At 41.4% G+C, this 24,320-nt stretch overlaps 2 protein-coding genes across 2 annotated transcripts; both read left to right on the forward strand.

Annotated features, from left to right (window-relative positions):
• Window positions 1-71: 71 nt before the first annotated feature.
• On the forward strand, window positions 72-9,113 carry LOC102971360 (olfactory receptor 1F1-like). Its single transcript, XM_042963498.1, has 4 exons — window positions 72-987; window positions 4,669-4,718; window positions 7,986-8,086; window positions 8,945-9,113. Exons 1-4 carry the CDS (start codon window positions 72-74, stop codon window positions 9,111-9,113), a joined length of 1,236 nt encoding a protein of 411 aa, XP_042819432.1.
• Window positions 9,114-9,337: 224 nt separating this feature from the next.
• On the forward strand, window positions 9,338-24,287 carry LOC102971653 (olfactory receptor 1G1-like). The gene is made up of 5 exons (XM_042963499.1): window positions 9,338-9,421; window positions 11,608-12,506; window positions 15,722-15,743; window positions 23,161-23,228; window positions 24,119-24,287. Exons 1-5 carry the CDS (start codon window positions 9,338-9,340, stop codon window positions 24,285-24,287), a joined length of 1,242 nt encoding a protein of 413 aa, XP_042819433.1.
• Window positions 24,288-24,320: the final 33 nt, after the last annotated feature.

Raw genomic sequence — 24,320 nt, forward strand, 5'->3', positions numbered from 1 at the left:
CTTTGAATGATATAGCCTTTTGGAGTCTATGTACATTTAAGCAAGATTTTCCTGCACCTGTTCTACTTTAAATGGCAATTAGAAACCAAACCAGCGTCTCTGACTTCCTGCTCCTGGGCTTCTCTGCACACCCTGAGCAGCAGCCTCTCCTGTTCGGACTCTTCCTGGGCATGTACCTGGTCACCGTGTTGGGGAACCTGCTCATCATCATGGCCATTGGCTCTGACCAGCACCTCCACACCCCCATGTACTTCTTCCTGGCCAACCTGTCCTTCATCGATACCTGCTTCACCTGCACCATTGTCCCCAAGGTGCTAGCGAACATCCTGACACAGCGCCACACCATCTCCCACACTGGGTGCCTCATGCAGATGTACTTCTTCATGGCGCTGACCCTGCTGGATGACTTCCTGCTGGCCGTGATGGCATATGACCCCTACGTGGCCATCTGCCTTCCTCTCCACTACACCACGATCATGTGTCCCCAGCGCTGCCTGCTGCTGGTCGCCGCATCCTGGCTCTGCTCCCACCTCCTGGCCTCCTCGCTCACCCTCCTCATGTCTCAGTTCTCCTTCTGTGCCTCTCATGCCATCCCACACTTTTTCTGTGATGTACCCCCACTCCTCAAACTTGCATGTTCAGACACCCAGATCTTTGAAGTCACGATGTTAACTGAAGCAGTTCTCTCTGGCATGATTCCACTCACCTGTGTCCTGGTCTCTTATGCCCACATCATGCACACAGTTCTCAGGATTCCCTCTGCTGGGGGGAAACACAAAGTCTTCTCTACCTGTGGCTCTCACCTGTCAGTGGTTACTCTCTTCTATGCGACGCTCTTTCTGGTGTATTTCCAACCCTCATCCTCCTACTCCGCAGACACCGGAATGGTTGTATCTGTGATATATACGATGGTCACCCCCATGCTGAACCCCTTTATCTACAGCCTGAGGAACAGGGACATGAAGAGGGCTCTGTGGAGACTCTTTGGCTGGGGAAGATGTTCTCCTCAGTAAAGGGTCCTTCCTCAGACTGGGAGCTCAGGCTCTCTGAAATGCCTTTTCCCTCCACTTCCCCATTGTAATTTTGAAAACTCAAGTTCAAGCAAGATGGATGCTCAACATCACAACCAGGTTTAACAGAGAATGCCTCACTGGCCAGAATTACAATCAGAGATACTGGAAAGGGACAGAGCTGCACCCCTGGAAGATGAGTGGCCAGTAATCCCTACAGGGTGACTTGACTAGTGGTATAGGCGTCCAAGCAGATCCAAGCCAGAGAGTAGGAATCACCAAGAACGACATCAGACAGAATTTGGGTGCTAGGAGGAAGCCGGGTAGAAGCAGCTCAGCCTGGGACTAACAGGTCCCACTCAGCTACAAGAAATGCTCACAACCAGGAAGGCTCAAGTGCTCAGAGTTTCAGGGACCATTTCCAAGCCCAGCTTTGGAAACAACTCACTGATAGGGACTAACCTACCCATAGAGAAGGCTGCACCAAGAAGACACGCTATTTGCTGGGACTAAGAGGACAAGAAACATTTGAGGAGAAGAAACTAGGCACCGACACTTCAGAGGACTGGCCCCAAATCACACATCAGGGATCAGATCTAAGATTCTGACAGAGAGTAATTATTAGTTATGGACAAGTCCTTGATTCTTTGGCTTTTAAACTCTGGTTTATTTCATTTGTCTCAACTACAGAATAATCCATGCTCATTATAGTAAATTTGTAAAACATGAATAGGAAAAAAGAAAACACTCACTATCCCTCCATATAAAGAAAGCCACTGATAAGATTTCTCAGTATTTCTCACCTATCTTTTTCTAATGACTTTTTGTCTTTACTTTGTTGAGAAAATACTGCTGGTACAATTATATATACTTTTTTTCTTAATCTTATAACATGAATTGTCTCCATATTATTATCTCTTCCTGAACATTTGGCTCTCTGAGAATACATTATAAAAAATGCCCAGGATGTATATGGCATTTCACCATTGTTGGATGATTAGGGGGATGAAAGTTTCTAAGCTTTCACTATTACAAATAACGATGCAAAGAAAATCGCGAAAAAGAAATTATTTTCATATATCATATTTAATATTTTTAGAAGTAGAATATCTATGGGACACCTCGGTGGCTCAAGTCAGTTGAGTGTCTGACTTCAACTCAGGTCATAATCTCACAGTTCATGAGTTCGAGACCCACATCTGTGCTGACAGCTCAGACCCTGGAGCCTGCTTCAGATTCTGTGTCTCCCTCTCTCTCTCCTCCTCCCCTCCCTCACTCTAGCTCTCTCCCCTCTCTCTCTCTCTCTCTCTCTCCCTCCCTCTCTCTCAAAAATAAACATTTAAAAAAATGTTTAAAGATTCTCTATCTCTCCCTCTGCCCCTCTCCACTGCTCATGCTCTCTCTCTCTCAAAAAAAATAGATAGATAATAGATAAAGTAAGTAGGATATCTAAGTAGTACCTTTACAGGACCATCTATCCAGCCAGCCAAAATTCCCAAATGAGAGTGCCCTTTTGTCTACATCTTCTCCATATTTTGATGTTCACATTGTATCCTTAATTACAAATGATAGGATAGCCAAAATGGTATCTCCTTGCTTTACTTTTAATTTCTTTGATTGTTGGTGAAAGCACTATTTTCCTCAGTCTGTTAACCATTTTTTTCCATTTCACTCTTTTTCTTTTTTTTTTCTTTTTAAAAAATTGTTTTCAATGTTTATTTTTGAGAGACAGAGAGAGAGAGAGAGAGAGAGCGAGCGAGCATGAGCAGGGGAGGGGCAGAGAGAAAGGGAGACACAGAATCCGAAGCAGGCTCCAGGCTCCGAACTGTCAGCACAGAGCCTGACACGGGGCTCAAACTCATGAACGATGAGATCATGCCCTGAGCCTAAGTCAGACACGTAACCAACTGAGCCACCCAGGTGCTCCATCTTTTTTTTTTGAGAAAGAGTGAGTCCAGGGGCGCCTGGGTGGCGCAGTCGGTTAAGCGTCCGACTTCAGCCAGGTCACGATCTCGCGGTCCGTGAGTTCGAGCCCCGCGTCAGGCTCTGGGCTGATGGCTCGGAGCCTGGAGCCTGTTTCCGATTCTGTGTCTCCCTCTCTCTCTGCCCCTCCCCCGTTCATGCTCTGTCTCTCTCTGTCCCAAAAATAAATAAAAAAAAAAAAAACGTTGAAAAAAAAGAGAAAGAGTGAGTCTGATTGTGAGCAGAGGGGCAGAGACAGAGGGAGAGAGAGAGAATCACAAGTAGGCTCCAACCTTCCAGCACAGAAACTGATGTGGGACTTGATCTCAGGAACCCTGATTTCATGACCTGAGCCAAATTCAAGAGTCAGATGCTTAAGTGACTGAGCCACCCAGGCGCCCCTATTCCTTTTTTAACTGAAGTGTAGTTGACTGGGGCGCCTGGCTGGCTCAGTGGGTGGAGCATGCAACTCATGATCTTGAGGTCATAAGTTCGAGATCCATGTAGTGTATAGAATTACTTTATGATATACATTTGTAAATCTTTATTTATTTGAGACAGAGAGAGAGCAGGAACAGGGACAGAAAGAAAGAGACACAGAGAGAGAATGCCAAGTAGGCTCTGTGCTATCAGCACAAAGCCTGATGAGGGGTTTGATCTCATGAATCATGAAATCATGATCTGAGCCAAAATCAGGAGTCAGATGCTCAACCGACTGAGTCACTCCCATACCCTTTTGCTTTTAAGTAAAATCTTCAGAAAGAAAAAATGAGCATAGATAGAAGTACACTTGACATGTAATATAATAATATTGCTTTCAGGTGTACAACATAGAGATTTGACAATTATATACATCACAATATGCTCCCCACAATAAGTGTATATTTGGGTGTTAGGAAACTCAGCTAGAAATAATCTTAGGAGTAAAAGACATCATAATGGCTATTAGAAAATTTTTTATATGAATGAAAACCAATTATGATGTAAAGAGCCCAAATATCCATCAACTGATGAATAGATAAAGAAGATGTGACATACATACATAAATATATATACATATATATATACACATATATATATGTATATATATACACATATATAATGAAATATTACTCAGCCATCAAAGAGAATGAAGTCTTGTCATTTGCAATGACATGGATGGAGCTAGACTGTATTATGCTAAGCGAAATAGTAAATCAGTGAAAGACAAATATATGATTTCAAACACATGTGGAATTTAAGAAACAAGACAGATGAACATATGGGGCAAGGGGGAGTGAAGAGAGGGGAAAAGACCATAGAAGATTCTGAACGACAGAGAACAAACTGAGGATTGAGGGAAGGAGGTGGTTGGGAGATGGGCTAGATGGGTAATGGGTATTGAGGGCACTTGTGATGAGCACTGGATGTTGTATGTAAGTGATGAATCACTGAATTCTACTGAAACCAATATTGCACTGTATGTTAACTAACTGAAATTAAAAAAAACAATTATGAAACATTATTTACAGGAAATTCTTCACAGGAAACTTACAGTTCTTACAGTTAGATGCAAATATTAGAAAAGAAAAGGCTGCAAAATAAGCTTAGAATCCATCTTAAAAAGAACAATAAAATCAGTCCAAGGAAGAAAACAGATGACAGAAAAATACAACAAAATAGAAAAAAAAACATACGATAGAGAAGACCAACAAAGCTAAAAGATTATTTTTTGAAAAGATCACTTATATTCCTCTGATGAAAATGGTCAGATGGGGAAAACACCAATCATCAGTAACAAGAATGAAGAAAGTGACATTACCTCTGATATTAAATAAAGAGGATACTATGAACAATGTTAAAGTTTATTTATTCGGGGGGGGGGGGGGGGAGGCGGAATCCCAAATGGGCTCCATGCTGTCAGCACAGAGCCTGACATGGGGCTCAATCCAACGAAGCACAAGATGATGACCTGGGCCAAAATCAAGAGCCAGACAGTTAACCGACTGAGCCACCCAGGTGCCCCACAATGATATATAAATTTTAAATTTTAGGTTAAACACACATTTCTAGAAAAATATAACTCATCAAAACTAATTTAGTAAGAAATAGAAAACTGGAATAGACATATCAGAAGCTGAATGTGTAGGCTTTCCTCAAAGAAAGTTTCAGGCCCAAATGGCTGTAAGAGTGAGTGTCTATACACAATCCAACCAGGAAAATATTTCAGGCTTCCAAACCCTTTCAAAAATTTAGAGAGGCACCAGGCTGGCTCATGTTGGGTGTGGAGCTTAATTAAAATTTAAAAAGATATATTATATTAAAATTAAAAAAAAAAGAAAATGAGGAATATTCACTCAATTCCCTTTATGAGATTAGCACAACATTCATACCAAAAAGTGACAGGAACATTGCAAAAAAAATTACCATTACAAGCTGATCTCCATGAAGATAAATGCATCAAAAATTTTATAAAATAAACATACCAATTCAAACTAAAATATTAGCAATACGATCACAACAATGCAGAGACAATAAGATATATCATTACCAAGTTGAGTTTTCCTAGGAAGGTATGGTTGATTTAACACTCAAAAGTCAATCAAAGTAAGTCACCATATTTAAAAAGCAAAGGACAAAAATCATTAGATGCAAGAACATCTCAATAGATGGAAGAAAAAAGAAAAAACATGTCATACAATTCAACATCCACTCACTGAAAGTCCTCCTAGCAAAATGTGGATAGAAGAAAACTTTCTTAATCTCAAAAAAAAATTGCCTTTTTGCAAACACACAGCACATATAATATATAAAGCTTATACATTTAAATCTCTGCTGTCTAAATGGGGAACAAGACAGAATACCAGCTCTCACCACAGCTAGCCCACACTTCACCTGAGGTCCCACCCACTGCAGGAGAGGAAAAAAAAAATAAGATTTAAACTCTGTAAAGGAGGAAACAAGGCTGCATTTTGTTTACAGATGATATTTCCATATAATTGCAATTCAGAAGAGTCTATGGAGCAACGATTTGTTTAATAATTAGCTATATTGATGTAAAAACAAATAAATATAGACACCTACACACACATACACACACACTTCATAACATACACAAAAATCAATTCCAAGTGTACTAAAGAACTGATTGGGAAGAGCATTATTATAAAGTTTTTAAAAGAGAATGGTGGAAAATGTCTGCCTCAACTCAGGAAAGAAAGGGCTTCTTCAACTAGACACAAATAAAATGCTAAGGGAAAATAATTACACACACACACACACACACACACACTTGAATTCAATCAGTTAAAGTAAAAATATTTATTTAGCAAACAGCACTATAATGAGTGAAAAGACAAACCACCAAGATACAAGAAATATTTATAATGCATAAATCAACAAAAGGCTAGTATCTAGGATAAATAGCTCTAAATAGTTCTACAAATACATTAGAATATAACAAATAACTAAACGGAAAAATGAACAAAACTTTAAACAAGCAGTTTCAAAATAAGGAAATGAAAATACTAATAAGTATTTACAGGGTCCTCCATCTCATGATTAATCACTGAAACATAAAATCAAAGCATCAGGAATGTCCCCCAATGCACACCCAACATGATGACCACAACGGAAAAGGCTGAAACCACCAAGAGTTATCAAGGATGTGGTGCGGCCAGCACTCGCACACACTGCTGGTACAAGTGCAACTTGACACAATTTCTTTGGAAGTCAACTTGATGTGTGCACTAAATGGGGGGATATGGACATCTCAGATCCCAGCAGTGCCACTCCTAGGCATGTCCACAACAGAAAGGAATGCGTGTGCACACCAAGAAACATGTACAAGAATGATCATCCTAATATCATTCCTAACAGCCACAAAACCCAACTATTCCTTCAACCTTAGAGTGTGTGAGTAACACACACGGTTACAGTGGAGCAACTCACCTCGATGGTAATGAACAGACTGCCACTACATACACCTATCTAGATGAATCTCACACGAGTAAACTTTCGAACAAAAGAAGCCAGAAACCAGAATACATAATGAGTGAGTGTGTTTACTGAAGTTCAGAAACAGGCAAAGACAAAATAAACTGTTAGAAAGAGGATAGGGATTATTTTTCTCTGAGAAGGAGAGAAAAGTAATGATTTAGCAAGATACACAAAACGAGCTTCAGATGTGCTGGCAATGTTTTACTTCTAAATCTGGGAAGTGATACATAGATGACTGCTTTCTAATAATTTCCCGGGTGCAAGGTTTCTGTTTTCTGTAGTTTTCTGTATGTGTTACTCTACGCTGATAATTTTTTTAAGTCTATCCATCTTTATTTTATTATTTTTTATTATTTATTTTTTTAGAGGGAGAGTGACTGGGGAAGGACACAGAGAGAGAGAGAGAGAGAGAGAGAGAGAGAGAGAGAGGGAGAGAGGGAGAGACGGAGAGAGGGAGAGAGGGAGAGAGGGAGAGAGGGAGGGAGGGAGAGAGAGAGAGAGAGAGAGAGAGAGAGAAAGAGAATCCTAACCAGGCTCCACACAGCACAAAGCCTGACATGAAGCCTGATCAAATGACCCTGGGATCATGACCCGAGCTGAAATAAAGAGTTGGAGCCTCAACCAACACACCCACCCAGGCACCCGATTAACTTTTTTAAATACAACAATTACTACTACATAGGCACCAGAAAATCTACCTACATTTCTATCGTAAAAAATCTCTCATGAGAGAAGGATTTTCTGTATGTTCTCAGTGAACTCATTGAGCAACAAAACATGATCCGAATTTACACAAGAGTATTTACATTCTCAACTGGTTGTACTCAGTGGGAATATGCATTCATTCTGTCGTGGAAGTGCCATGTGTCTGATTATGGAATGCTACCCCAGAATCCGCTGAGAGAATCACAGACAACATACACACACAGTAATTCCCAAGCCAGAAGTTCTGAAACTGAAACGTCAGCAGGCAGCAAGGGTGTAGAGTGAGGGGTGTATGAGACGACACTGAACAGGAACGCCCTGTGGTTACAGGCCTCCCATGAACAAATGTGGAAGAATAATGCAGGGCAATATAAGCGATCTACAGAAGAATATAAAAAGTATAATTCCATTCGCATAAATGACAAGAACAGGCAAATTTAGAGTAAACCATACAGTTTAGACATCTATGCGTGTTGGTCCTCAAACTGGCCACAGTACACAGAGGGCAGGGACAGAACAAGGAAAGAGGCAGGCCACTCTGGATTGGTAGGGAGCAGTGCTAATAAGCAAGGGAACTTACGCACAAGGCATGTGTCTTGGGCACCCCAAGACAAGTTGATACCCACACCTGCCTGCCAGAATCCTAAAAGCTTATACAGAGAGAGGCCTCATAGGGGTTCAGTCACTTCGCCCTCCAGAAGGTCTCAACAGCACCTTGCTCTCTCAGGGCTGTGACCTTCACACCGGCTCCCACTGTGGGAACAAGGGCAGAGCTACATTCTGAGGAGAGGAGAGGTGAGGAGCCTCCCGTTACCTGGGGACAACTTATGGATCCAATGGTGGTCACATCTTCTCCATGAACTCTTCAACAACGCACATGTGGCAAAGCTATAAAGAACAGGAAGAAATAGTACACATATTCACAATGGTTATTTCCTCAAAAAGGGGAAGAAAGGATATGATTAAACACACGTACACACAGGGCTTCTACAAGATTGAACTATATACCACTGAAGCTGAGTGGTGGGAGAGTGGTCAGTAATTTTATTATCACTCCTTCAACAGCACATACACGTTCTATAAGCTTTTTTATGTAAGGTAAAATTACAACAAAAGATAAATATATTCAGAAACTGTATCCCAAGCCTGATGTAGAGACCACATAGTGCTTGTATCTCTGTTCTCTGGAGTCAGAGAAAATAGGGATATTCCTGCTACTACTTCTACTATATGACAATTGAAGGTGTTGACTGTGCTATTTTATCTACATTTTTCCCCTTGTTTTCTAGGACATACTGCATTCCACCCATGGGGACTGGGCTCCAATTAGAAAAGTATGACTCCATGATAGAGCCAGGCCCCGGTCAGGATCAGGGCCACGAGGATGGATCCGAGCAGCACGTCACCCCAGGGAAAACCAGGAAGGCCATCTGGTCATCTGAACGGTCTTATCACTGACACTGCTGGGACTCAGGGGACCACGAAGCAGAAGGGCCAGCTGGGAGGTTGGACAATCGCCCCACCTAGGCTCTAACTAGGAGATCTGGGAATGGGTCCCAGGAGACACTACCTGTCAAAAGTCAGCAGCCCCTCCTGGCTCCTGTGCCTGACATGTCACCAAGGACCTGAGTCTCCAGTCCGTGCTGTTCCTACAGACAGGGAAGGGCTCAGTGACTCTAGCCATGTCTTCTCAAAGAGTCAGTGGGAGAGCAAACCCAATCTCCTTCCTGGAAGTGTCAGAGACTGAGGCTGGCCAGCATGTCCAGGTAAGAACTGAGGCATATGGATGGGGAATGAACGGTCCACCTAAGGCCCCTTGTAAGCATGCTTGAGCATGCACACACACACGCGCGCGCGCGCGCACACACACACGTGCGTAGCAATTCGGCTTCTCCTTTTGCTTTTTTCCTCTCTATCCTATACCTGTATCTGCCAATCGATCTCTGGCTCTTCTGATCACCTTCTCTGGTGTCCTTCATGTCCCTGATGGTCCTCTCTGAAGTCACTGAAGAGAATGGTCTTCAGACCACCCTTTCCCAAGCCCCACCTGTGACGTTCACATAGCACCTAGGCAACAATAAGCACACTTCCCTCTCAGTCCACTCAGCAGGTGTGGGTCCAGAATCTCTCTCGGCCACCACCCCAAATCACTTCTTCACAACCCTTCTCTTTCTAAAATGTTGAGCCAGCAAATAACTATTTCAGATACACTCATTTATTCCCATTCTTCCACTAATAATTTGAGGGGCTCCGATGATTCAGTTATTTAACCAAGTTTACACATGGCTTTCAGATGCTAAAACAAATGCTTTGCATTGACAATTCTGAGGTATAACCCTTCAAAGGTGGTAGTGCTTCTGCTGATGTTAAAGGTGGTGACGGTGGTGGTGACATTGGGTGTTGACATCTCAGAATTGACAAGCCCAATCTGCAGACATTGACCAGAACACAACAACCACAAAACACCCTGTACGGCTTGGCTCACCTTGTACAAGATGACTGCTGTTTTATTAAAAACAGCAGTAACAATGCTAAATCCTATTTACTGAGCACTTGCTATGTGCCACCCTTGGTTTAAATAGTATACCATAATTTTTAATCCAACTTAATCCTCATAACCACTATATTCAGTAAACTCAATTGTTACTGCATTTAAACAGATGTTGAAACTAAAGCCAAATAAGGTTCCATGACCTTCTCAAAGTCACATCAAGAGTACAGATTGGGGAATGCATTCCGATTCCTGAGGGCATATTATGTTTTTATCACAGCACTAAATAAACATGACATTAACCCGTGCTGCCACTGACTGTTCATCACATTTCTTTCTCCACACCATCAAACAGGAACATGGGAATTTCTCATCTTGATTGCACATCATGATTGATAAAGAAACTTCAACGGATTCCAGCATTTGGTCTCTTCAACAGACCTCTCAGGTAGGGCTAGTATCTATCTTACAGAGGAAGGAAGGAAGGCTCAAAGGGAGAAAACAGCCCCCAAAGTTAAAAGGCATGTGGGGAACAGAGCCATAAAGCACAGCATGCTATGCTTTTCCGTGACATCCTATGTCCCCGCTTCGCATTTCAGCAACTGCTACTAACAGAGACAGGGGCATCACCACCCTCAATAGTAACCTGCCCTCCATACATATCATCTCAGTCATAACTTCAATGATTCCATGAAAGTGTTGCACATAGTCCAAATGAGGTAACACACATTCAGAGTTAAGTGGCCAACCAGGGTCAGACCAAGAATAAGAAACAGAGAATAGATTCCCATCCCATCTCCAGGATGCCAAAGCCCAGAAGATTAAAAAAAAAGGTGTTGATGGTGAGGGTGGTGAGGAGAATGAAAATGATATGCCCTGAATGATAGAGTGCTTCCCAGTTTCCAATGTTCTCACGTCCATGGTGACCCATTGGAATGATCTTCAAAGACAAAGGGATCCAGAGCACTGCATACACCTGGAGACCCCTGGACACAGCTGGCTCCTCTCTGGAGAAGCTATTCCTCTTCCATCTCCCTCAATATGCCCCCGCACACTTGAACACATGCACACAGGCACTCCATGAGTCCATGAAATCCTAGTAGGTGCATGATCCCAAAAGTAGCTCCAAAAAAGAGATAATCCAAAGTGTTGCTCTATGTTTACTATAAAAGGAACTAAATGTGAAGCAGTCCTTTCCAGTGAATCCCCCATTCAGTATCATTCAGACAATCCATGGCAAAAACTTGTCACATTACAGGAATCTAGAATGCAGACTACGGCCCCACTCTGACACCTCACTACCATAGACCACAGTCCTCATATCTGCAAACCTGCACTTATAGCTGCTAGTGAATCTCAGTGACCTTTCAAAGTATAGAGAAAACAGACCAGTAGCAAACTGTACTAGTCAGAGCTTAATTTCATTTAAGCAAGATTCTGCTCCAATTTCTCTCCTTGAAGGAAATCAGAAACCAAACCAGCATCTCTGACTTCCTGCTTCTGGGCTTCTCTGCACACCCTGAGCAGCAGCCTCTCCTGTTCGGACTCTTCCTGGGCATGTACCTGGTCAGCGTGTTGGGGAACCTGCTCATCATCATGGCCATTGGCTCTGACCAGCACCTCCACACCCCCATGTACTTCTTCCTGGCCAACCTGTCCTTCGTCGAGACCTGCTTCACCTGCACCATTGTCCCCAAGGTGCTGGCGAACATCCTGACACAGCGCCACGCCATCTCCCACACTGGGTGCCTTGTGCAGATGTACTTCTTCATGGCGCTGACCCTGCTGGATGACTTCCTGCTGGCCGTGATGGCATATGACCGCTACGTGGCCATCTGCCTTCCTCTCCACTACACCACGATCATGTGTCCCCAGCGCTGCCTGCTGCTGGTCGCCGCATCCTGGCTCTGCTCCCACCTCCTGGCCTCCTTGCTCACCCTCCTCATGTCTCAGTTCTCCTTCTGTGCCTCTCATGCCATCCCACACTTTTTCTGTGATCTTCTCCCTCTCCTCAAACTTGCCTGTTCAGACACCCAGATCTTTCAGGTCATGATGTTTGCTGAAGCAGCCCTCTCAGGTGTGGTCCCTCTCACCTGTGTCCTGCTCTCTTATGCCCACATCATCCACACCATCCTCAGGGTCCCCTCTGCTGGGAGGAAGCACAAGGTCTTCTCGACCTGTGGCTCTCACCTGTCAGTGGTTACTCTCTTCTACAGGACGCTCTTTCTGGTGTATTTCCAGCCCTCATCCACCTATTCAGCAGAAATAGGAATGGTGGCATCTGTAGTATATACGATGGTCACCCCCATGCTGAACCCCTTTATCTACAGCCTGAGGAACAGGGACATGAAAGGGGCCCTGTTGGGACTCTTTGACTCAGAAAGATGCTCTGCTCAGTAGAGGGTCCTTCCTCAGACTGGAAGCTCAGGCTCTCTGAAATGCCTTCTCCCTGCACTTCCCCATTGTAATTTTGAAAACTCAAGTTCAAGCAAGATGGATGCTCAACATCACAACCAGGTTTAACAAACAGAGAATGCCTCACTGGCCAGAATTACAATCAGAGCTACAGGACAGAGCTGTACCCCTGGAAGATGAGTGGCAAGTAACCCTACAGGGTGACTTGACTAGTGGTATAGGTGTCCAAGCAGATCCAAGCCAGAGAGTAGGAATCACCAAGAATGACACCAGACAGAATTCGGGTGCTAGGAGGAAGCCAGGTAGCACCAGTTCAGCCTGGGACTAACAGGTCCCACTTAGCTACAAGAAATGCTCACAACCAGGAAGGCTCAAGTGCTCAGAGTTTCAGGGACCATTTCCAAGCCCAACTTTGGAAACAACTCACTGATAGGGACTAACCTACCCATGGAGAAGGCTGCAACAAGAAGACACGCTATTTGCTGGGGCTAAGAGGACAAGAAACATTTGAGGAGAAGAAACTAGGCACCGACACTTCAGAGGACTGGCCCCAAATCACACATCAGGGATCAGATCTAAGATTCTGACAGAGAGTAATTATTAGTTATGGACAAGTCCTTGATTCTTTGGCTTTTAAACGCTGGTTTATTTCATATGTCTCACCTACAGAATAATCCATGCTTACTATAGTAAATTTGTAAACTATAAGAAATAGGAAAAAAGAAAAAAGAAAACACTATTTCTCCATATAAAGAAAACCACTGGTAATATTTTACAATATTTTCTGCCTGTCTTTTTCTAATGACTTTTTGTCTTTGCTGAGAAAATACTGCTGGCACAAATATATATACTTTTTTGCTTAATCTCATGAGTTATCTCCATATTATTATCTCTTCCTGGACATTTGGCTCTCTGAAAGTACATCAGAATAAATATCCATAACATGTACGGTATTTCACCATTGTCGAATGATTAGAGGGTTTCTAAGCTTTCACTATTACAAGTAATGATGCAAAGAACACCTCTGAAAAATATTTTCATGTGTTCATAATCTGTTATATTTAATATTTTTAAAAGTAGAATATCTAACCTTTATAGGACCCTTTATCCATTCTGCAAAAATTCCCAAATGAGGGTGCCCTTTTGTCTACATCTTCTCCATATTTTGATGTTCACACTGTACCCTTAATTATAAATGATATGATAGCTAAATGGTATCTCCTTGCTTTAGTTTTAATTTCTTTGATTGTTGGTGAAGGCACTGTTTTCCACAGTCTGTTAACCATTTTCTTCCATTTCATTCTTTTATTATTTTTTTATGTTTTGAGAGAGAGAGAGAAAGCATGAGTGCAAACAGGAGAGGGGCAGAGAGAGAGGGAGAGAGAGAATCCCAAGCAGGCTCCACACTGCCAGCACAGAACCTGATGTGGTGCTTGATCTCATGAACCCTGAGATCATCACCTGAGGCAAACTCAAGAGTCAGATGCTTAACCAACTGAGCCACTCAGGCATCCCTATTGTTTTTTTAACTGAAGTGTAGTTGACAAGGGCAATGCAAATCTTAATCTTGGGGTTCTAAGTTTGAGCCTCACATTTTGTACAGATATTACTTTATAACATACATTTTTAAATCTTATGTATTTATTTGAGAGAGAGAGAGAAAGCACAGGCAGGGTAAAGGCAGAGAGAGAAAGGGAGAGAGAGATGCCCAAGTAGGCTCCATGCTATCAGCACAAAGCCTGATGCAGGGTTTTATCTCATGAACCAATAGATCATGACCTGAGCTGAAATCAAGAGTCTGACGTTCAACGAACCATGCCACCCTGGCACCCTTTTACTTTTGCTTTAAAAGTAAAATCTACACAGAGAGGGGGGAGTCAAACCACAAGAGACTGTTAAATACAGAGAACAAACTAAGGGTAGATGGGGGGTGGGGGAGAGTGAAAATGGGTGATGGGCATTGAGGAGGGCACTTGTAGGGATGAGCACTGGGTGTTGTATGTAAGCCAATCTGACAGTAAATTATATCCATAAAAAAAAAAAAGTAAAATCTTCAGAAAAGGGATGCCCGGGTGGCTCAGTCAGTTAAGCATCTGACTCTTGGTTTCGGCTCAGGTCATGATCTAACAGTTCATGAGTTCGAGCACTGCATTGGGCTCTGCACTGACAGCACAGAACCTGTTTGGGATTTGTCTCTTCTTCTCTCTCTCCCCCTCCCCAACTCATGCCGTATCTGCCTCTCTCAAAATAAATAAACTTAAAAAAAATTTTTTAATATCTCCAGAAAAAATGAAGCATAGACAGAAGTATACTTGACAGATAGTAGAATGATATTACCTTTAGGTGTAGGGGGGTGCCTGGGTGGCTCAGTCAGTTGAGCGTCTGACTTTGACTCGGGTCATGATCTCACAGTTTGTGGGTTCAAGCCCCGCGTTGGGCTCTGTGCTGACAGCTCAGGGCCTGGAGGCTGCCTCGGGTTCTGTGTCTCCACTCTCTCTCTGCCCTTCCCCTACCCACACTCTGTTTTTCTCTTTCTCAAAAATAAAGATTAAAAAAAAAAAAGAATACCAGCTCTCACCACAGCTAGCCCACATTTTACCTGAGGTCCCACCCACTGCAGTAGAGGGAGAAAAAAATAAAATATTTAAAACCTCTAAAGGAGGAAACAAGGTTGCATTTCAATTACAGATGATATTTCCATATAATTGCAATTCAGAAGAGTCTATAGAGAACCATTTGTTTAATAATTAGTTTCTTGATGTAAAAATAAATAAAATATAGACCCCCCCCCCACACACACACACACCACAAGATATACACACACACAAAAAACAATTCTCTAAAGAACTGATTGGGAAGAGCCAAATTATAAAGTTTTTAAAAGAGAATGTAGAAAATGTCTCCCTGAACTCAGGGAAGAAAGGACTTTTACAAACAGACACAAGTAAAGTGCTTACAAGATAAAATATATATTGATGACTTCAATCAGTTAAAATAAAAATATTGTGTGTGTGTGTCTGTGTGTGTGTGTGTCTCGCATCCATGAAATACAGCCAGATCAACACTAAACCATCCTACACACCTAGTAAACTGATTGGAGAATTAACACAACAATCTGCACAACCTGAACTACAGACTTCAGCAGGTATGTGGCATGGAGAGGTAAACTTGGGGAGAGAGAAGCCGGTGGCAGGCAGGGAGCCGCTTTTGCAGGTGGAGAGAGGACTGAGACTGGGCGGGGGGAGAATACAGGAAAAGCACCCCTCCCCAAAAGCAGCTGGAGAGAAAGTGGAAAATTGGGAACAGCCACAGGGACTAAACTAAAACGGGAGAAAGGAGAAAGGAGAGGGTTTAAATTTCATTAAGACTGTAAACAAGGGGAGTGCAAAGTCTGCAACTCCACAGCTCAATACCTGGCAGTATTCTGGTGGGAAGGGTGAATCCCCAGGAACAGAGTGGGGTCTGGGAGGTTCTGAGGCCAGATGGGGAAAAGCGGTTCCACTGCTGGAAGGACATTTGGTAGAGACTGTTGAAGCCACCTGGTCCCAGCAGACCCCAGAAGGCGGCCACATTAGCTGGTACTGGTGTTAAGGATGAAGCCTGGTGCCAGATGTGTGTTGTGATTTTCTATAACCCGTGAAAAGCTGCTGCTACACTATCTCGCAAACTTTTTCTGGGGCGGGCTGGCACCTGGCCACAGTCTCGGGGCTCCGGCAGCAGCAGGGTCCAGCAAGCGTTCCTGGGTACAGCTGACATTCGGCCATTGTTTGGCCATTGCTCAGTGAGATCCTCTCGCAGAGGGGAGGAACGGATTAAAGCCACAGTCCTTCAGAAGTAAGGGGCTGGGGAAAACAGCCGCATCTGAGACAAAACTCGGGAGAGAGGTACTGCCTGGGGCCTGATCACGGACAGTGTAAAAGTAGGGAGTGGACGAAAGCTGAAGACAGAGGACGGGTGCACGATTGCTGATCGGAGAGAACAGTACCCATACTACACACTGGGTAGCTAGGGGACGCCATTTTCACCGCTCCAGTGCATATGCATACACACCTAGGAGCGCCACAACAATCTACCCCAGCAGGCTAGCAGTGCCATCTAGTGGAGAACAGAGCCATTACACGGAGCCACGCCCAACTGGGCCAACCTCACTCTTTAAGAACACAAGTCTCACCGCCTGCTTAGTTTATGGACTACAGAGCACTACATAGTCTGACTTCTAGGGGAAAACGAAGTAATTTCAGTCCGATTTCAATCTGTTAGCAGGTCCAACTATTCAACATTCTTTTCTTTTTCTCTTTTACACTACTTTTCTTTTTCTTGAATACAGAAAAAGAAAAAATTCATTTTTATTTTCAATTTTTATTAAAAATATTTTTCCTTATTTTTTTTACTATATTTTACTTTTGTGTAAGTTTTTTCAAATTCTATCTTACTACCATCATTTTATTTTAGTCTACTTCAGTGTATTCACTTTTTCAAATTTTCAAACAATTTCCTTTTTTCTTTTTTTTCTCCTTCTCATTTCTTTTCTTTTTCTTGAATGCAGAAAGAGAAAAACTTCATTTTTACATTTAATGTCTATCGAAAATATTTTTCTTTAATTTTTTACTATATTTTTTGCTTTTACGTAAATTTTTTCAAATTCTATTTTACATCTATCATTTTATTTTAGGCTACTACAGTGTATTCACTTTTTCAAATTTTCAAACGATTTATTTTTTTTCTCATTTTTCTTTTTAGTTTCTTTTTCTTGAATACAGAAAGAGAAAAATTCTTTTATTTTTAATTTTTATTAAAAATATTTTCTTCGTTTTTTTCTACTATATTATTTACTTTTGTGTAATTTTTTTCAAATTCTATTTTACTCCCATCATCTTATTTTAGTCTATTTCAGTGTATTCATGTTTTCAAATTCTCAAACAATTTCCTTTTCCCCTTTTTTTTCTCTAATCTGTCAAACCACTTTCAACACCCACAAAAAACACACCTAGGATTTAGCATAATTTAATAGATTTTCTGTGTGTGTGTGTGTTTTTAATATTTTAATTTTAATACTTTTTATTTTAATTTTTCTACCTCCTTAATTCCTTTTCTCCCTTCAAAATGACAAAATGAATGAATTCACTCCAAAAGAAACAGCACAAAGAAACGACAGCCAGGGATTTAAACAACCCAGATACAAGCTAGATGTCTGAACCAGAATTTAGAATCATAATAATAAGAATACTAGCTGGAGTCAAAAATAGATTAGAATCCCTTTCTGCAAAGATAAAAGAAGTAAAAAATAGTCTCAATGAAATTAAAAATGCTATAACTGAGCTGCAATCATGGATGGATGCAGCAGCAGCAAGGATGGATGAGGCAGAACAGAGAATCAGCGATATAGAGGACAAACTTATAGAGAATAATGAAGCAGAAAAAAAGAGGGATATTAAGACAAAAGAGCACGATCTAAGAATTAGAGAAATCAGTGACTCATTTAAAAGGAACAACATCAGAATCATAGGGGTCCCAGAAGAGGAAGAGAGAGAAATAGGGGTAGAAGGGTTATGTGAGCAAATCATAGCAGAAAACTTTCCTAACCTGGGGAAAGACACAAACATCAAAACCCAGGAAGCACAGAGGACCCCCATTAGATTCAACAAAAACCGACCATCAACAAGGCATATCATAGTCAAATTCACAAAATACTCATGCAAGGAGAATATCATGAAAGCAGCAAGGGAAAAAAAGTCCCTAACACACAAGGGAAGACAGATCAGGTTTGCAGCAGACCTATCCACAGAAACTTGGCAGGCCAGAAAGGAGTGGCAGGATATATTCAGTGTGCTGAATCACAAAAATATGCAGCCAAGAGTTCTTTATCCAGCAAGGCTGTCATTCAAAATAGAAGGAGAGATAAAAAGTTTCCCAGACAAACAAAAATTAAAGGAGTTTGTGACCACTAAACCAGTCCTACAAGAAATTTTAAGGGGAAATCTCTGAGGGGGAAAAAAGATGGAAAAAAATATATACATATATATATATATGAAGTAACAAATATTAGAAAGGACCAGAGAACACCACCAGAAACTCCAACTCTACAAGCCTCAAAATGGCAATAAATTCATATTTTTCAGTACTCACTCTAAACGTCAATGGGCTCAATGCTCCAATCAAAAGACACAGGGTAACCCTGTGTATCCACAGAATGGATAAGAAAACAAGAACCATCTATATGCTGTTTAGAAGAGACCCACTTTAGACCTAAAGACACCTTCAGATTGAAAATAAGGGGATGGAGAACCATCTATCATGCTAATGGTCAACAAAATAAAGCTGGAGTAGCCATACTTATATCAGACAATCTAGACTTTAAAATAAAGACTGTATCAAGAGATGCAGAAGGGCATTATATCATAATCAAGGGGTATACCCAGCAAGAAGACCTAACAATTATAAACATTTATGCACCAAATGTGAAAGCACCCAAATATATAAATCAATTAATCACAAACATAAAGAAACCCATCGAGAGTAACACCATAATGGTAGGAGACTTCAACACCCCACTCACAGCAATGGACAGATCATCTAATCAAAAAATCAACAAGGAAACAATGACTTTGAATGACACACTGGACCAGATGGACTTAACAGATATATTCACAACATTTCATCCTAAAGCAGAATATATATTCTTCTCCAGTGCACATGGAACGTTCTGCAGAATAGACCATACACTGGGACACAAATCAGCCCTAAGTAAGTACAAAAAGATCAAGGTCATACCGTGCATATTTTCAGACCACAACACTATGAAACTCAAAATCAACAACAAGAAAAAATTTGGAAAGGTAGCAAATACTTGCAGACTGAAGAACATCCTACTAAAGAATGAACCAAGAAGTTAAAGAGGAAATTAAAAAGTATATGGAAGTCAATGAAAATGATAGCACCATGACCCAAAATCTCTGGGACACAGCAAAGGCAGTCTAAGAGGAAAGTATATAGCACTCCAGGCCTTCCTAAAGAAGGAAGAAAGATCTCAGATACACTACCTAACCTTACACTTTAAGGACCTGGAAAAAGAACAGCAAATGAAACCCAAAACCAGAAGAAGACAGGAAATAATAAAGATTAGAGCAGAAATTAATGCTATCAAAACCAAAAAAAAAACAGTAGAACAGATTAATGAAACCAGAAGCTGGTTCCTTGAAAGAATTAACAAAATTGATAAACCACTAGCCAGTTTGATCAACAAGAAAAAGTAAAAGAACCAAATAAATAAAATCCAGAATGAAAGAGGAGAGATCACAACCAACACAGCAGAAATAAAAACAATAATAAGAGAATATTACGAGCAATTATATGCCAGTAAAATGGGCAATCTGGAAGAAATGGACAAATTCCTAGAAACATATAAACTACCAAAACTGAAACAGGAAGAAATAGAAAATTTGAACAGACCCATAACCAGTAAGGAAATCAAATTAATAATCAAAAATCTGCCAGAAAACAAGAGTCCAGGGCCAGATGGCTTTCCAGAGGAATTCTACCAAACATTTATGGAAGAGTTAACACCTATTCTCTTGAAGCTGTTCCAAAACATAGAAATGGAAGGAAAACTTCCAAACTCTTTCTATGAAGCCAGCATTACCTTGATTCCAGAACCAGACAAAGACCCCACTAAAAAGGAGAACTATAGACCAATTTCCCTGATGAACATGGATGCAAAAATCCTCAACAAGATATTAGCCAACCAGATCCAACAACACATTAAAAAAATTATTCACCACCACCAAGTGGGATTTATACCTGGGATACAGGACTGGTTCAGCATCCGCAAAACAATCAATGTGATATATCACATTAATAAAAGAAAAGACAAGAACCATATGATCCTTTTAATAGATGCAGAGAAAGCATTTGACAAAATATAGCATCCTTTCTTGATAAAAACCCTCAAGAAGGTAGGACTAGAAGGAGCATATCTCAAGATAATAAAAGCCATATATGAACGACCCAACACTAATATCATCCTCAATGGGGAAAAACTGAGAGCTTTCCCCCTAAGGTCAGGAACAAGACAGGATGTCCACTCTTGCCACTGTTATTCAACATAGTATTGGAAGTCTCTGCAATCAGACAACACAAAGAAATCAAAGGCATCCAAATTGGCCAAGAGGAGGTCAAACTTTCACTCTTTGCAGATGACATGATACTCTATATGGAAAACCCAAAAGAATCCACCAAAAAGCTGCTAGAATTGATTCATGAATTCAGCAAAGTTGCAGGATATAAAATCAACGCACAGAAACTGGTTGCATTCCTATACACCAACAATGAAGTGACAGAAAGAGAAATCAAGGAATCAACCCCACTTACAGTTGCACAAAAAAACATAAAATACCTAGGAATAAATCTAACCAAAGAGGTGAAAAATCTATACACTGAATAGTATAGAAAGCTTATGAAACAAATTGAAGAAGACACAAAAAAATGGAAAAAGATTCCATGTTCTGGATAGGAAGAACAAATATTGTTAAAATGTCAATACTACCCAAAGCAATCTACATATTCAATGTAATCCCTATCAAAGTAACACCAGCATTCTTCACAGAGCTAGAACAAATAATCCTAAAACTTGTATGGAACCAGAAGAGACCCCAAATACCAAAGCGATCTTGAAAAAGAAAACCAAAGCAGGAGGAATCACAATCCCAGACTTCAAGCTATACTACAAAGCTGTAATCATCAAGACAGTATGGTACTGGCACAAGAACAGACACACAGATCAATGGAATAGAATAGAGAACCCAGAAATGGACCCACAAATATATGGGCAACTAATCTTTGACAAAGCAGGAAAGAGTATCCAGTGGAAAAAAGAGACTTTCTTTAACAAATGGTGCTGGGAGAACTGGACAGCAACATGCAGAAGAATGAAACTAGACCATTTTCTTACACTATACACAAAAATAAACTCAACATGGATGAAAGACCTGAATGTGAGACAGGAAACCATCAAAACCCTAGCGGAGAAAGCGGGCAACAACCTCTCTCACCTCGCCCTCAGAAATTTCTTACTCGACACATCTCCAAAGGCAAGGGAATTAAAAGCAAAAATGAACTATTGGCACCTTATGAAGATAAAAAGCTTCTGCACTACAAAGGAAACAATCAGCAAAACTAAAATGCAACCGATGGAATGGGAAAAGATATTTGCAAATGACATAGCGGATAAAGAGCTAGTATCCAAAACCTATAAAAAACCTCTCCATACTCCACACCCAAAAAACAAATAATCCAGTGAAGAAATGGGCAGAAGACATGAATAGAGACTTTTCCAAAGAAGACATCCAGATGGCCAATAGACACATGAAAAGATGCTCAACATCATTCTTCATCAGGGAAATACAAATCAAAGCCACACTCAGATATCACCTCATGCATGTCAGAGTGGCTAAAATGAACAAATCAGGAGACTATAGATGCTGGAGAGAATGTGGAGAAAAGGGAACCCTCGTGCACTGTTGGTGGGACTGCAAACTGGTGTAGCCGCTCTGGAAAACAGTGTGGAGGTTCCTCAAAAAATTAAAAATAGAACTAACTTATGACCCAGCAATAGCACTACTAGGAATTTACCCAAGGGATACAGGACTGCTGATGCATAGGGCCACATGTACCCCAATGTTCACAGCAGCACTTTCAACAATAGCCAAATTATGGACAGAGACTAAATGTCCATCAACTGATGAATGGATAAAGAAGTTGTGGTTTATATATGCAATGGAATACTACTTGGCAATGAGAAAGAATGAAATCCTGCCATTTGAAGCAACATGGATAGAACTGGAGGGTATTATGCTAAGTGAAATAAGTCAGTCAGAGAAAGACAGATACCATATGTTTTCACTCATATGTGGATCTTGAGAAACTTAACAGAAGACCATGGGGGAAGGGAAGGGGAAAAAAGTTACAAACAGAGAGGGAGGGAGGCAAACCATAACAGACTCTTAAATACACAGAACAAAGTGAGGGTTAATGAGAGGGTGGGGGAGAGGGGAGAGTGGACGACGGGCATTGAGGAGGGCACTTGTTGGGATGAGCACCGGGTGCTGTATGGAAGGCAATTTGACAATAAACTATATTAAAAAAAGAATTAAAACTAAAAAACTCTACATATAAATACATACATACATACATACATACATACATGCAATGGCACAGAAAATACATACATACGTACATACATACATACATAGGCACCAGAAAATCTACCTACATTTCTATCGTAAAAAATCTCTCATGAGAGAAGGATTTTCTGTATGTTCTCAGTGAACTCATTGAGCAACAAAACATGATCCGAATTTGTACAAGAGTATTTACATTCTCAACTAGTTGTACTCAGTGGGAATATGCATTCATTCTGTTGTGGAAGTGCCATGTGTCTGATTATGGAATGCTACCCCAGAATCCGCTGAGAGAATCACAGACAACATAACACACAGTAATTCCCAAGCCAGAAGTTCTGAAACTGAAACGTCAGCAGGCAGCAAGGGTGTAGAGTGAGGGGTGTATGAGACGACACTGAACAGGAACGCCCTGTGGTTACAGGCGTCCCATGAACAAATGTGGAAGAATAATGCAGGGCAATATAAGCGATCTACAGAAGAATATAAAAAGTATAATTCCATTCACAAAAATGACAAGAACAAGCAAATTTAGAGTAAACCATACAGTTTAGACATCTATGCGTGTTGGTCCTCAAACTGGCCACAGTACACAGAGGGCAGGGACAGAACAAGGAAAGAGGCAGGCCACTCTGGATTGGTAGGGAGCAGTGCTAATAAGCAAGGGAACTTACGCACAAGGCATGTGTCTTGGGCACCCCAAGACAAGTTGATACCCACACCTGCCTGCCAGAATCCTAAAAGCTTATACAGAGAGAGGCCTCATAGGGGTTCAGTCACTTCGCCCTCCAGAAGGTCTCAACAGCACCTTGCTCTCTCAGGGCTGTGACCTTCACACCGGCTCCCACTGTGGGAAAAGGGCAGAGCTACATTCCGAGGAGAGGAGAGGTGAGGAGCCTCCCGTTACCTGGGGACAACTTATGGATCCAATGGTGGTCACATCTTCTCCATGAACTCTTCAACAACGCACATGTGGCAAAGCTATAAAGAACAGAAAGAAATAGTACACATATTCACAATGGTTATTTCCTCAAAAAGGGGAAGAAAGGATATGATTAAACACACGTACACACAGGGCTTCTACAAGATTGAACTATATACCACTGAAGCTGAGTGGTGGGAGAGTGGTCAGTAATTTTATTATCACTCCTTCAACAGCACATACACGTTCTATAAGCTTTTTTATGTAAGGTAAAATTACAACAAAAGATAAATATATTCAGAAACTGTATCCCAAGCCTGATGTAGAGACCACATAGTGCTTGTATCTCTGTTCTCTGGAGTCAGAGAAAATAGGGATATTCCTGCTACTACTTCTACTATATGACAATTGAAGGTGTTGACTGTGCTATTTTATCTACATTTTTCCCCTTGTTTTCTAGGACATACTGCATTCCACCCATGGGGACTGGGCTCCAATTAGAAAAGTATGACTCCATGATAGAGCCAGGCCCCGGTCAGGATCAGGGCCACGAGGATGGATCCGAGCAGCACGTCACCCCAGGGAAAACCAGGAAGGCCATCTGGTCATCTGAACGGTCTTATCACTGACACTGCTGGGACTCAGGGGACCACGAAGCAGAA

The sequence above is a fragment of the Panthera tigris genome, chromosome D4 (assembly GCF_018350195.1).
Source record: "Panthera tigris isolate Pti1 chromosome D4, P.tigris_Pti1_mat1.1, whole genome shotgun sequence".
Taxonomy (NCBI): domain Eukaryota; kingdom Metazoa; phylum Chordata; class Mammalia; order Carnivora; family Felidae; genus Panthera; species Panthera tigris.